Source organism: Chelmon rostratus, chromosome 6 (genome assembly GCF_017976325.1).
Source record: "Chelmon rostratus isolate fCheRos1 chromosome 6, fCheRos1.pri, whole genome shotgun sequence".
Classification (NCBI taxonomy): domain Eukaryota; kingdom Metazoa; phylum Chordata; class Actinopteri; order Chaetodontiformes; family Chaetodontidae; genus Chelmon; species Chelmon rostratus.
Genome location: NC_055663.1, coordinates 8,195,669 through 8,209,633, shown reverse-complemented (window position 1 = coordinate 8,209,633; position 13,965 = coordinate 8,195,669). Strand labels below are relative to the sequence as shown.

The 13,965-nt window shown below is 40.0% G+C and overlaps 1 protein-coding gene across 2 annotated transcripts in view; it reads left to right on the top strand.

Moving 5' to 3' along the window:
* The window catches only part of kiaa0513 (KIAA0513 ortholog), a 28,346-nt gene extending 17,929 nt beyond the window's left edge, over positions 1–10,417 (top strand). For both annotated transcript variants that reach the window (XM_041939081.1, XM_041939082.1), the window contains 3 exons: positions 4,836–4,916; positions 5,502–5,596; positions 7,054–10,417. In XM_041939081.1, coding sequence (XP_041795015.1) covers positions 4,836–4,916; positions 5,502–5,596; positions 7,054–7,103 — 226 coding nt within the window. In that variant the 3' untranslated portion in view covers positions 7,104–10,417. The remainder of the gene's footprint in view (positions 1–4,835; positions 4,917–5,501; positions 5,597–7,053) is intronic.
* Positions 10,418–13,965: the final 3,548 nt, after the last annotated feature.

Sequence of the window (13,965 nt, the reverse complement as noted above, 5' to 3'; positions counted from 1 at the left end):
AGTCAGTCTAGCTCACCCGGCAGTCGGTCTCTTGCGTGTACGGCGTGTAATAAATACAAGCTATTGCAAGTAAATAATAAGATGTCTCGTGAAAATATTTTAGAAAAAGAGTCATGTGTCATGATCAACCAGACTCAGCATGACATCAGTCATTTCTGATTTAGCCAGACTACCAGTTGGAAACCGTCAAAGGAAGGTAAACAGTATCAACTTCGGACCATGCCTAGCCGAAGGCTCTATTGCTGATAATCTCCTGATGCCACACCTTCTCTTCTCTTCTCTTCTCTTCTCTTCTCTTCTCTTCTCTTCTCTTCTCTTCTCTTCTCTTCTCTTCTCTTCTCTTCTCTCTCTCTTCCTGTCTGCAAGCTGCTGTTGCTCTCCTTCTTTCTGCATGTTGACTTTAACCCTTTGTCTCCTTGTGCCTTGCTGCCGGGCAGGGGAACGCAGGATGAAGAGAAAGACGAGAGGTCTGTCCTTCTATTTGTCCGCAGCCTTACAAAAAAACTAGTCAAACAGAGAGATAAAGTAAAGATTAATCCAGGTGAAGAGGAGAAGAAGAGCAGAGGTTTTGCAATTGCATCACAAATCTTCTAGAAACAGCATCCGGTACCGTCATGGAGGTCCAGTGTAGTGACTGATCTGAGATAATGGCTAAATCTGATGAGAGCTAGTTGGTGTTTTCCCTTTTGATGATAACCCGGGCAGGAGGAGGAGCTGTATTTAGAAATCACACACCTACCCAGACTTTTACTTTGAGGGCTAATGAGCCACCAGGCTTTGAAGACAGTGAGGGTTTGTGATGTCTCGATAAACCATTCAAAATTAACTCGATAAAGAGGAATTTGGCTTTGGAGTGTTTTTGTGTCATAACAAAACAATAATGTCATGCACAAAGCTTTAGTGCAGATAAGAACAAACTATGCTCATTAGGAGAAAGTGTGGACACAGCAGAGCTTTACTCTGACAATAATAAGCACCACCAGTTCAAAAACAAACATAAAACTGTGATCCTTAAGTGTGCCAACAGAATAATGACAGGATTTTACAATGTTTTTATCAATATTCAGTTAATAAATGTGGCTATCGAGCCATGTTTATATTGTTTGTGCATTCATGTAGATTGGATGCACAGTCCTGCCACCTGCCACAGCAGCGATGAAGACTCTTGTGACACTTCAATTTAAACAGTGCACGTTTCAGAATGTTCAAAAAATTTACTTTACCAGTGTTTCATGAGAATGAAGTAACGTTTAAAAGCTTATTAGGCTTCAGGAATACACACATTGTGCTTAGTTGAGAATCAGTGAAAGTAAAACAGGAAAACTTCACAGGGTATCTTTAAATTTAAGAAATTGATTTAAATAAAGTGATCACAGAATGGAAACTGTGAAAGACAGAGCAGGAAGCAAATTGATTGCAAGATGGAATAGAATAAATACAATATCAAAATAAAATATAAAAGTCTTAAAGTTATGTTTTAAATGTAATCATTAATTCATCATTTAAAGACAGAATGACAGACTTTAGCAAATCTAGCAAATTCAATTACGTTCTTTTTTTTACTTTCTTTCTATGTGCTTTGAGTTTATTAATCTATAAGTCAAAGGCAAATCAGTCTAGCTTTTAAAAATGTATCAATGTATGAACTGATAATAATTTAACATGGTAAAAGTCAGTTATTATTCCAGTGGCACGCTCCAGACTCCATTGTCCTTCAATATGATGCAAACCACATTCTCCTTACTGAGAATCCAGGTAAAACAGGAGGAGCGTCTAGAAAGGTAGTGATAGTAGATAGTGAAAGATCTGATAGATGGCAGAAACAGTTGAGTTGTGAGAGCAGACTGTTGTTTAGCCCTGTGGTGAAGGGTGAGGCTCGAGGCCTGGGAGTCACCCTGGGTCTAATTTGCAGTTTGTCAGATGCGCCCTAGTGAGCCGTGATAGGACATTCTAAATCCCCAGACCGGACTGCAGGAGTCCAGAGCGAGACTGCGCTGTGTATAAATTAAAAGATATAATCTGCTTAATCACAGCAGGGCAATAATGTCCACATCACTACAATTCTAAATAATTGGATTACTGTGTGTGTGTTTACTGTGTTTGAGTAATTGTTTTTTTTAGAGTGTACTCCATTTCTTTGTCTAGCTTTGTATGAGTTCCTCACTGGGTTCTTTTGCAATATTTCTGTGCTTTTATTCATCCCTCATTTGGCTTCTGTGGGCATGTCCTGTGGTTGATTAACAGGTGATGTGGTTCACTGAGGTATTCTGTCATGCTGCTGTTGTGTTAAGGGGCAGGAGAACAGGTGAACTCAAGTGCAGACACAGACGAGGAGACGGGAGTAAAGACTAAGATGGGGAAGGTGGAGCTAGTAGCTGTGTCGAACAACAAGCTCGACGAGATGAGGTGAAGACAGGGGCCGGAGTGAGAACAGGCAGGTCTGTGAGGGAAACGGAGAACAGGCCGAGTCAGCAATAAGTAGATGCATAGTAACAAAACTGGCTCAAAGCGTCACAACACTAACTGGTAGCAGGGTTTACAGTCTGGCACAGTGGAAAGGGCAGAGCTGAGTATTTGTAGAGGCTTGATTATAGAGAGGAGATGCAGCTGGAGGCTCTGCTCCGACTCCGGTGCACCTGCAGGCACACACACACACACACACAAAGGCAGAGAGCCACTCAGGGATCAGCATCTGGTTAGTGAAGGACAGGGCATGGCAGATGATGTCTCAGGGGTGGATGTAACATGTTGAAATGATTTTTGTGTCTGTCTATGACGAGTGAAAGCCTCACACCCACAGTTAGCATCCTGAATGTGCAAAGAGACCTTGTGTAATGTCTGGGACGCTATTTATATCGAGAGCAGGAGACAGAGGCAGCAGATCCGCGGCAGTCTGAAGGTGTTCTCTGCCTCTTCACAGCTCGCTGCATGTTCTCACCATTCATCTCCTTGCATGTGATATCTTTTTTCTCACCCTCTGTCTGCATGTTCTCTTTGCTATCTTTTCAATTGTTTTTTTTTCACATTTCTATGTTTCCACTGCTGATTGATTGCAGGGATATGCTGTACATGCCATAAATAGATATATCCACATTAAAACAGCGGGACACAGAAAATGCTGATGTGTTGTGTTGCACTTTTGGTCAGTTTTGAAGTTTGGGGATGTGTTCTTTTTCATTCCTGCCAATATCCTACGAAATATACTGCAGATAATGTGATGCCATGTTGAAATATCCATAGTAGAGTAAATGTTTCAGACATATCGTAGAGGTAAAACTATCAGTTACATTTTTTGTGAGACAGTCAACGCAGCTTTCTCAAGTGACCCCTTTCACTCTCATACTGAACACACTTCTGACTATAGCTGCATGAGGCCAAACTGAAATTTACAGCACTGACATATTATCGCCTTAGAAATTTGTTGTGGTAAACGTGTGAGCGTATAGTTCCCTTTTTACACATCCAGCAGACACAGAGCAAGATTAGCATTCATTTAGAGTCATGTGTCCGCCTGACGAGTCCAACATCCGCTCAGTTTTTAGCTCTGTTTTGGCCTACACCAGCTCCTGAGGGAAATATTTGGCTCTTTAGCTGCTAAATTTTTTCCACTCTTTTCACCTGCTAGTGATTAAGTTTGTCTGTCTGCCATTTGGCTCTGGGCAGGTAGTTTACGGTGGGTTTATTAGATATGTCTGCTGCTGCTGGAAATGACACTGATGAGGGAGGAGCAATGAGCTAAGTGAAAAGGGATAAAACACTTTATAGAGCGAGTCACAATTCTCTCAGGGCTCACAACTATAAGCAAGCCCTGCCACGTTACACACCCATTGTGGATATGAAATAATTGGTTAGTGCAGCTTTAATGTGAAATTAGCCTCTAGGCTATATGAGCACCTCTCACATTCACATTCATTCTGGGAAGTATTCTAGCTACAAAGTAAAAGCACCGAATGCAGATGGGCTAAAAGAATGTGGGATGCACAAAAAAAAGAAATCTACAAATTGCAAGATTTCATCACAGAGCAACCCCTGATGTGCCCCAAACATCACAGGTTGATCGTATCCAACACTCTGAGGAAGGATTTCTGTCTGACGGTTGGGAGACACAGTTGTAAAGATGATTCACTGGATTAAGTAGGAAAAGGAAACTGTCTTACTTTATTATTTCATCAGTTTGTGTTGTTTTACTGGGTTGTCATGGCTTATGTTGTCATATGGCAAAAGCCACCATACAGGATGGAAAGTTGTCCATTGAGGCTCAGTAACACCACTGTAACTAATTTGTATTTAAATAAAATGTCTAAATAGTAAAGTGGTATACAGTGCAGCAGCATCCTCTCTTTAGCCATTTTATTTTGACTAGCCTCATGACTTCAGTGGTGTTGATGAAATCAGGCATGGAAACATTTTTCCGGTGACTTAATACTTGTGTTACAGTAATACACAATGCAAATCAACGCTTTTCATCATCGATGATGATTCTTTGTGAATGAGTCATTTGTTGTTTTTATTCTTTTGCTGATGGCTGGTTAATGTGCACTTTGATTGTTTTTCGTGTAATGGAATCTCCCTGTTTGCATCCCATTACACAGTGAGCAGTTACAGGGATGGATGTCATGGTGGATTACAGAGATGTTCTTTAACCTAAAAACCAAACTAGTGAAAAGTTAAAGATCTCATTGTCCAACATTTTGAAGATTTATTTACAGAAACAGTGCTGTCTGTAGAATCGCTCCAAAAAGCCAGCATGACATTGGCCTGTTTCTGTGGACAAGCTGAAGGTCAAATGGAGACTTTGGAATGAAAGCTTGACTCCGACTCTCTCTGTGCTGCAGGGAAAAGTGGTGTCATATGACCCAGGAGGAGAGGGACGACAGCTCTAAAATCGATGAGAACATCGCCTTCGGCCAGCTGGGGTGAGGACGCCCCCACAGTATTGTCTATGAACTGATACAATGAAATAAGGCACATTGAGGCTTTGGTCTGGAGCTGTGAGGAGTTTCAGCACATTACTTTGGGAAACCTCTTAGTAGTAAAACAAGTTACTGGTCCTAGTAATAACAATAATATATGACCTATACTTCATGTAGAGAGAGGTGCTTTTGATGAACAGAGTGATATAATGGTTTTTTTATGGTTTTCTAACTGGAAATGCTGCTGTAAATTTAGTGTAAAATTCCACATTACAAATCTAACAAGTCCATGTTTAACTGATCAATAAAGCATCACAACATTTGGGGCAGAAGATAGTTGTTACAGTAACTGTATTTCGTGTGTGCCAAGGATTGCAGATGGCATCAGCTTTAATACAACTATTATATCTGTCCTTGTAAAGGTAGATCATAAATAAATAGAACATGAAGCAGAATCTAAACCTAAATGTCAATAAGAAAGTTTTCTTAAATATTCAATACTCAGAATAGAACTCCATATATATCGTGTTTTTGCAATGATTTCTTTTTGTACTGAGATGATGAGATGAGCGCTTTGTGTATTTTCAGGACATTCACTCACAACATGCTGGCGTTTGGGCTCAGTAAGAAGCTCTGCAATGACTTCCTGAAGAAGCAGGCCGTCATTGGGAACCTGAATGAAGGTAAAGCACTGAAGGAATAACTCAACCTACAACCCTGATGCCAATAAAGTTGGGACGCTGTGTAATGTACTGTACATAAAAAGAGAGTGCACCTTTATCAACTGATATTCAATTAAAAACTGTACAAAGACAAGATATTTAATGTTCAAGCTCATAAACTTTATTGTTTTTTGTAAATATACAGTCATTCTGAATTTGATGTCAGCAGCATGTTTCAAACACGTTGGCAGAGGAGCAACAAATTACAGGGAAAGTTGTGAAACGCTCCAAAAACACCTGTTTAGATAATAGTCCAACAGTTTAGGAACAACATTTCCCAAAGCACAACTACAAGTAGTTTCTGGATTTCACCATCCACAGTCCATAATATTACTAAAAGACTGAGAGAAAAGTGTGCTGTGGTCTGACGAGTCCACATTTCGGATTGTTTTGGAAATCATGGACGTCGTGTCCTCCAGGGTAAAGAGGAAAAGGACCTGCTACCAGCACAAAGTTCAAAAGCCAGCATCTGTGATGGTATGAGGGTGTGTTAGTGCCCTTGGCAGGGGTAACTTATACATCTGTGAAAGGACCATTGATACTGAAAGGTACATAAAGGTTTTGTAACAACATGCTGCCATGCAGACGACGTCTTTTTCAGGGACGTTCCTGCTTATTTCAGTGGACAATACCAAACCACAATCTACATGTGTTACAACAGCGTGGCCTTGTATATCAAGCACAGCTGTAAACATACCACTGTCTGAACTTTATTGGAACATGGCATCAAATTCAGAATGAGGGTATATGTACAAAAAACAATAAAATCTATCACTTTTAACATTAAATATCTTGTCTTTGTACTGTATTCAACTGAATATAGGTTGAAAAGGATTTGCAAATCACAGCATTCTGTATTTAATCTATGGGATCTGGGTTGTAGCCGTCATTTAGTCCTGCAGATATGTAGACATGTCAGTGCCCCCGTGCTACTGGCCAAGGAAGTCAGATTTGCTGCAATTTGTAAACTTTGCCATCTGCAGGCAATGACTTGACAGTACCCAGAAATCCTATAAGGACTCAAAGACCACTCACCTAACCCATCCTGGCTGGTTTCTAGTGTTACATAGAGTGCTAAAGTGACCAGACAGGGAAAAAAGTAATATTTGTTAGTGCAGCTTTTTTGTTTAAAAACTGGTATTAACATTTGGTTTCTATCTGGATGCCTTACCTGGATTAGGATATAGATTTGTTAATGTTGCCAATAATGTTGCTCTGGATGTGAACAAGTGAATAAATTCAATTTAAAAAGTGATGATCTCCCTTTGCTCTTTTAACAATTTAATTTGCATATTGATATCAGATTGCAATGCATCCAGATACAAATTGCATGTGAATACTAGGTAAAAATGGTACATAAAAACAACCCTAATGTAGCCTCAAAACAAATGTGTTTTTTGTGTTTCATACGTTTGCAGAACAGTACAAGTTGCTGACTGACCACATAGAAAAAATGGCGGCAGAGTGAGTTTGAGGACGACAGGCTGCATTTCAAAGTCTCCACGTAACAGACTGACAGCACATACGCATCAGCTATTTCCTTTCAACTCAACGTCACAGTGACTCTCCGTTTGACTGTTGCTGCGTTTGTGTGGTGCGCTGCTGAAAAACGTGACCTGCTGTCCTGAACTGTGCAATATTGTAGCAAATCCTATTTATCCAACTTGGGAGTGCTCCTCTGGCCCCAGTCCTATATCAGCAATAATACATCATAATCAGCTGGTGCATACTTTAATATCTGTAGCACCTGTGCTTGTGACCTGCTTTAAAAAGACTAGAAGCAGTGAAACCATCCAGTATAAAACCTAAACAGCCTCAGTGTGGTGTCTGGCTCTCTGGATTTATACTTTATACACAGAGATTATAAATTATATTATCCCCTATGCTGTTTTATTCTGTGTTTCCTCTGCAGCCATATTTATTACATTACTCTAACACATCTAACTGCATGTGTTGAAAGACTGTACTAAGCTTTGTCCTGCCTTGTTACATTTTACATAAATGTCTGCATACAATTCAAACCAAATCTGGATATAATAGTACATGGCAATAATAACTCAGAGTGCTTTAATCTGCTATTCAGGTGGCTTCAGGTCAGTTTTCAAGCACAAAGTCAGTTAATTAGTGAATACTCTCATACGCTCATCTGTGCTTTCTGTAATATTGCAGTATCCTATTTGGAAATGCAAAAAAAAAAAATAATAATAATACAGCTTTAACATATGTAACACACAATCACTGGTATTTACAAGGAATCAATATCCGCCCATGCCTTCTCTTAATGAAGTTAAGTTTTCTCAAAATTTTTAGAAATACACTTACTTCCTTTCTTGCAGAGTTAGATAGGTCTGTATGTCTGTGTGCTAAATACGAGGCTACAGGGAGGAGAAGGTTAGCTTTGTTTATCTTAGCTTAGCTTAGCATAAAGCCTGGAAATGGGGGGAAACTGCTAGCCTGGCTCCAACCAAGGGTGACAAAATCTACCTACAAGCACCTCTAAAGCTCATAATTAACGTTTCATGGCAAAACCATGACTTGTTGTTATAGCTCTTCAGTTTTTTCACAGATTAAACAAACAACATATGTATGTATTAATTAATGAGCTTTAGAGGCGCTGGTAGGTGGACATTTGACCTTTGCACAGGCTAACTGTTTTCCCCTGCTTCCAGGCTTTATGCTAAGCTAATATCACTGCTTCTCATTAAACAGCCAATGGTTTTGCCACATTTGCTCTGGCATTTCTAATCTGGTGGTGTTCGTCTTACGTTTTTTAATGAGAAACTTGGCAACATGAGAGACTCCTTATCCATCCAAAGTGCCTTCCATGAAAGTTAATGTCCTCGTCTTTATCCTCTGATGATACCCTCGATCGCCTGACCAAACACTAATGCAGCGCCTGCAAAGATCACCCTTTTTCTCATTCGCTGATGGATGAACAACCTCCGCATGCAAATAGAATTTGTTGTATTGCTATTTGTGTAAGCAGTGTTTTGGTTTCATTTGGTTGAGCTGTAAATGCCAACAGCATAGCTAAGCATGTTGTCTGGATCAAAGACTGGCCCGCCGTGCACGCTCTTCCTATCCTGCTGCATGTGTATCTGTCTGTATAGCCATCTAGCACATGCAAACAGCATCAAGCAGTTCATGAGCAACTGAACTGGGAAGTGAAGTTCCGTAATTGTATTACTTAACTCTTCCACTGTGGGGCAGCATTGTGTCTTCATTGAAAGCACTTCTCACTTCCTGAATCAAAAAAAATTCTTCTGAGCTGTTTTAATTATATATCAGTGTGTGCTTTTTAAATAATGAAATGTGGTTATCTACATTTGATGCACCTTCTGGCAGGATGAATCCCATTTCAGATTGTTTCAGACTATTGTGTTGATGAAGCCGTTTTGTAAATACTGTACATGTTTCTCTGTATGTTGTCCGAATAGATCACGTGCTGCTGTTTGTGAATTCTGTGTCTTTGATTGTAAATGTATAAACAATAGATATAATAGCACATTGTGACCATCGTTTCCATGAGGAACATAAATGTCAAACTGTAGTTGTGACCCCGATGTGGCCCCGTACAGCCCACCTCTGTTTGATGTGGACATTCAAAGTATTTGCAGATCGTGCTGTCTAATAATCTCCAGTGTAAATGTAATCATTATCTCACAGCTGAGCGGTGTTTTGAGCTACGCGCAGTTTAATCATGCAACTCATACAGGAAGCCTTGCAGTCCTCTGTCCCCTTCACACTGTTTTGAATTGAAAGTGTCCCTTTGCGTGTTCCCTAAATCCATTTCTAACCCTTTGAATCATTTACTGAATGGCTAATCACCACTAATTCCCTACCATTGTGTTTTTCCCGCTGTGACCTTTGACCATGTTGCAACAAGTATTGACCTGTATACTGTACTTGTTGGTTTGCTCAGCACAAGCCATTTGCACTACATTTAGTCTCGACATCTCTATACTCACACTATCTTCCTCTGAATGATGCTACATCGATGCCTTTTGTATTTGATCTGAATGGCCAGTGCATGCTCTCTCTCTCTCTCTCTCTCTCTCTCTCTCTCTCTCTCTCTCTCTCTCTCTCTCTCTCTCTGTCTCCTGTCTCTCTCTCTCTCTCTAAATCGAGCACATCAGCGGTGAAATGTTGACGGTAGATGTCTTTTGTTGCCTCGATGAAAAGACCGTTTTTAACCATACTGAGTTTGTGTAAAGTATCGACCAAGTGAAATTCAGCATTGAAGTAGTACATCATGTACATCATATGTTTTATTGGATTGCCCTGTTGATAAGCTCACGTTGTGATGAGGATGTGTTCTCCAAATAAATGTGCTGCATTGTGAAAGTGAACTGTTACAGCTGAAAACATGCTAACTGTGTTTGGTCTGTGATTGGGCCTGGTTTAGCTGCTGTGACTGTATGGTACACATGCATGTTAAACGTATGTGATCAGGTGGTGACACTGCTAAATGAAGAATTTAGCCTGTATGTAACAATGTTAGCAAGCATGGAGCCGGTGATCTACTGGGAACGAAAGGTTAATCTCAATGAGTACATGGTCATCTGGCCTACAATACTCTACGGCTGACAGATAAAAACAACATAACAGCTCCTGTGTTATTTGCTGTATGTGCAGACGCCTCTGAACGTGTGTCAAACAGAGGTGTTACTGCTTTCATTGTGCTTTGCTCGCTACTTTTTTAAATATTCGCTTTGCTTGTACATGTTGTCTTAATGTTGATTCAAGTTGCTGGTACCGTAATAAATTAATTTTTTGATGTCACTTTCTGTGAGCTCGTCTTGGATCTGTGTGATGTGATTTTACTTCATCTGTTAGTCGATGTGCAGGCCGGTATTTTCATCTGAAGCTGCTAACAGCACAATTTGTGGTTTGTTGCACATTCAACCTTTTATATTCAAAAAGTGTAGAATTATGTTGCTTCCTTGATGGAAAAACCTCTGAAAGACCATAAGTCTCAGACAGAAAAAAGCAATATAAAACCCAATACTAGCTGTCTATAATATTCATTCCAAAGCAATTTATTGATCTAAGAGCTTGTATATGTCTGAGTCAATAAGAGTAAGGTGTTGATTGGGACCCTCTGTGGCAGCACAATGTGCTGGAGTGTTCCAGAGTTGGAGGTTTTGTCCGAGCTGCCTGCACGCTGCCATTTCCAGCTCTGTGTATAAATAAACAGCCGTCACGCTGGCTGTGCTCTGATTGGACACCACGTAATGAGCTGTGAAAGGCCAGTCAGCAGTGTCGCACCATGAACACCCTCCTCCAATCTAATTAATGCCAGACCTCAACACACATGACACAGTCATGCTACATGCCAGTCACCTTTTGTCACTTTTTTCTCCACATGTGACCCCCCCAGCACAGGTTTTACAATGGATAAAAATTTTATCACGAAATCTGCACATCCTCTTTGCAGTTATGGACACTTTTAAAGTCGTACATTTTATTGAATTTTTTAAATGAATGTCTGGACATCTGGACACTTTCTTTGCTGATGTACTACATTACCCTCTGTACGTAATGTGTTGCATGTGGCACATTTTGTGTCATACTTTCAGGAGGAACTCATGAACTTCACCTCAGCTTTGTAAGAATAGCAGCTGTGTAGCATTGCGGAAAGTGTAGGGAGTGTAAAACAAAAGTGTCTGACAAAACAACAAAGTTCAGTGTTCCTTTGGTGGAAATACGGAAACAGTTGCAGAGTTTGTAAAAATGTTCCAAAATGCAGGAAAACTTCCTTCCTGTGTAAGAAACTAATGCAAGCTCAAAGGTCCACTCTCTAACTCTCTGAGCTTTAATTGGCTTCTCACGGTCTGCATTCAAATCTTATTTGAAGACCTTAAGTGAAGCTTAAGCTAGTGTAATTATTTTCCTACATGTTTCCCAAAGGTCAAGAATTATCTTCTGTGCTAGCAGTTTCCTCTTGTGTTTCCTCAAGACACATCAGTGTAATGAGCTGAGTAACAGTGTGGTGTTGGCTGGGTGGAGGTCCAAAGGTTAAGATCCTCTTTTATTTCATTTAGAACCACGTCTGTTGTCGTAGCCTTTATGCATGATATTTTGTATCTCATATTCATCCACACATTTTGCTGTTGTCCAGTTTAATTCCCCTTGCACAAATCCCTATTTTCTTTGTTGCATCCTCTATTTGACATTAATTTATTTCTATCCTAAATAATCTCTATTCCAAACATCATCCGTAACCAGTAATATCTAATATCATTCCTAATTCTGGCCCTGACTCAGTGTTAGGATTATCAAGGTGATCTAGCATCAGATGACTTTCCACAGCTCAGTCTTCACGATGATAAAGGGCATTTATGCAAGTGCACAACACACACACACACACACACACACACACACACACACAGTCGGTGATACTCTGAGCACACACATAACGTCCACTCATGTGTTTTACAGTAGACGCACACTTACACTCTAACAACACTGTACATACAAACATAACTATGATGCATTCACAGTCACTCCGACAATAACACATTCAGCAAACATGTTGGACTTGTACAGGACCAGCTGTGCAGTATAAAACTGTTTTGTTTGAGCTGAAGTGCTCAAATTAAATTTGTGTATGTTTGCACATGTGTGTAAGTGAAGACACAAAGTGCATTGCAACACAATTCCTACTAGACATTTGTGTGTGTGTGTGTGTGTGTGTGTGTGTGTGTGTGTGTGTGCTGAGGGGGCGTTGGCCCTAAGTGATGCAGCTCCACTTCTTCCTGGATTAAGTGTTAAAGTCAGGGTGGTCCCAGTCTGGGGGTGGTAATCCTGCTGCTGTGTACAAGTCCTCCTGACAGTCTCTGTATATACACACACACACACACACACACATGCACACGAGCCTCATGAGACTGCGGGTGTTTATTTACAGTTCGTGAAAGCAAAGCTGCAGAGATGTTGAAAAGTTTTGATGAGAGCAGTATTTCACTGGCCAGCTGCCTCATTAGCACAGCCGAGAGTGACGCCATCATCTGCACGACTGGAAATGTTTTGTCTTTAGGATTTCAGTTTTCAGGGAATGCCGCTTTGTCTGCAACACATTCAAATTAAACATGAAATAAATATTTGTTTCTGTGTGAAACACTATTACATTGTGTTTGTGTATTAAATATTCAGAAATAATCTCGTTGTTTGGGTTGACCATCCAGCAGGTAGAGAAAAATAACCACAGATTTGCAGAGTGCGAGGAAGCCGACCAGTGAGGAGGAATGACAGAGAGGGTGAACTCACTGTGAATAGAAATACTTTGATGATTAATTTCTCTTTAATTCATTGGTGATCTCAGTTTACGAGCCTTGAGGGCTGTAAGTCACACAAAATCAATCCTAAGATAAAAAACAGAGAAGCACTGGTGCTGACTGATGTGATTTTTGGATGACTATAAACACATGAAATGTTTTTATGTGCATGAAGCACTTATCAAAAGAAACTGACCTTAAAGCTACAGATGCAGTAGAAGTGAACCGGAGCTTTGGAACGCTTCAGCATTATCCTCTCATGCATTTTGGTATTTGACACATAAACTCTACATGTCATCCTTATTCGCGGTTATAACTCTGAGTATTTTGAAACTCAAGTGGAGTTCCTGCTATTTACAGGTGCTATGTTATAAATAAGATGGGCCTGAATGGGCCTGTGTAGTGTTAATGCATTATATATGTAACTCATAATAACCCATAAACAGTACATCATCATGACGGGTTTATGTTCAGCAGATCAGCGTGCAATGCCAAGCATTTTAAAATATTAATGGAGGTTGTACAATTCTGAGATATGTGATAATTCAAAAAGTATTGCAGTTCTCAATAAGAAAAGTCAGAACACGCACCTACGGAGAATTACACATAGTTTGACACATGAATTGTCTTTGCATTTATCATGAAGCTATTTAAAATAAGAAGTGATGAGCATCAAAGAGTCTTGATAAAACAATTTTTTCTGGAATATCTCATGAGCTATACGCACAGTCATGCAAACGCTGGTTCATGTGGCATAAACGGTTTGTGAGTCACAGGTGAGTAAAGTGGCACAGGAGTGGAATGAACAACGTTTGTGAGTTGTAAAAGTCAGAAATGTGCAAATGATTTGATGAAAGAGATCTGTGGACTGAAAAATTACTCGATTCATTGATCAGTAGATCCTCCCAAATCCTCCACACTGGACCTTTAACACATGTGCATCTGTGTGTGAGAGACTAAATTACTATATACTACAATACTGGCACGTTATTATGTTCATCATTGACTGTGTTTTATAATTCACTGTTTATATACTTCATGTTTCACCCTTTT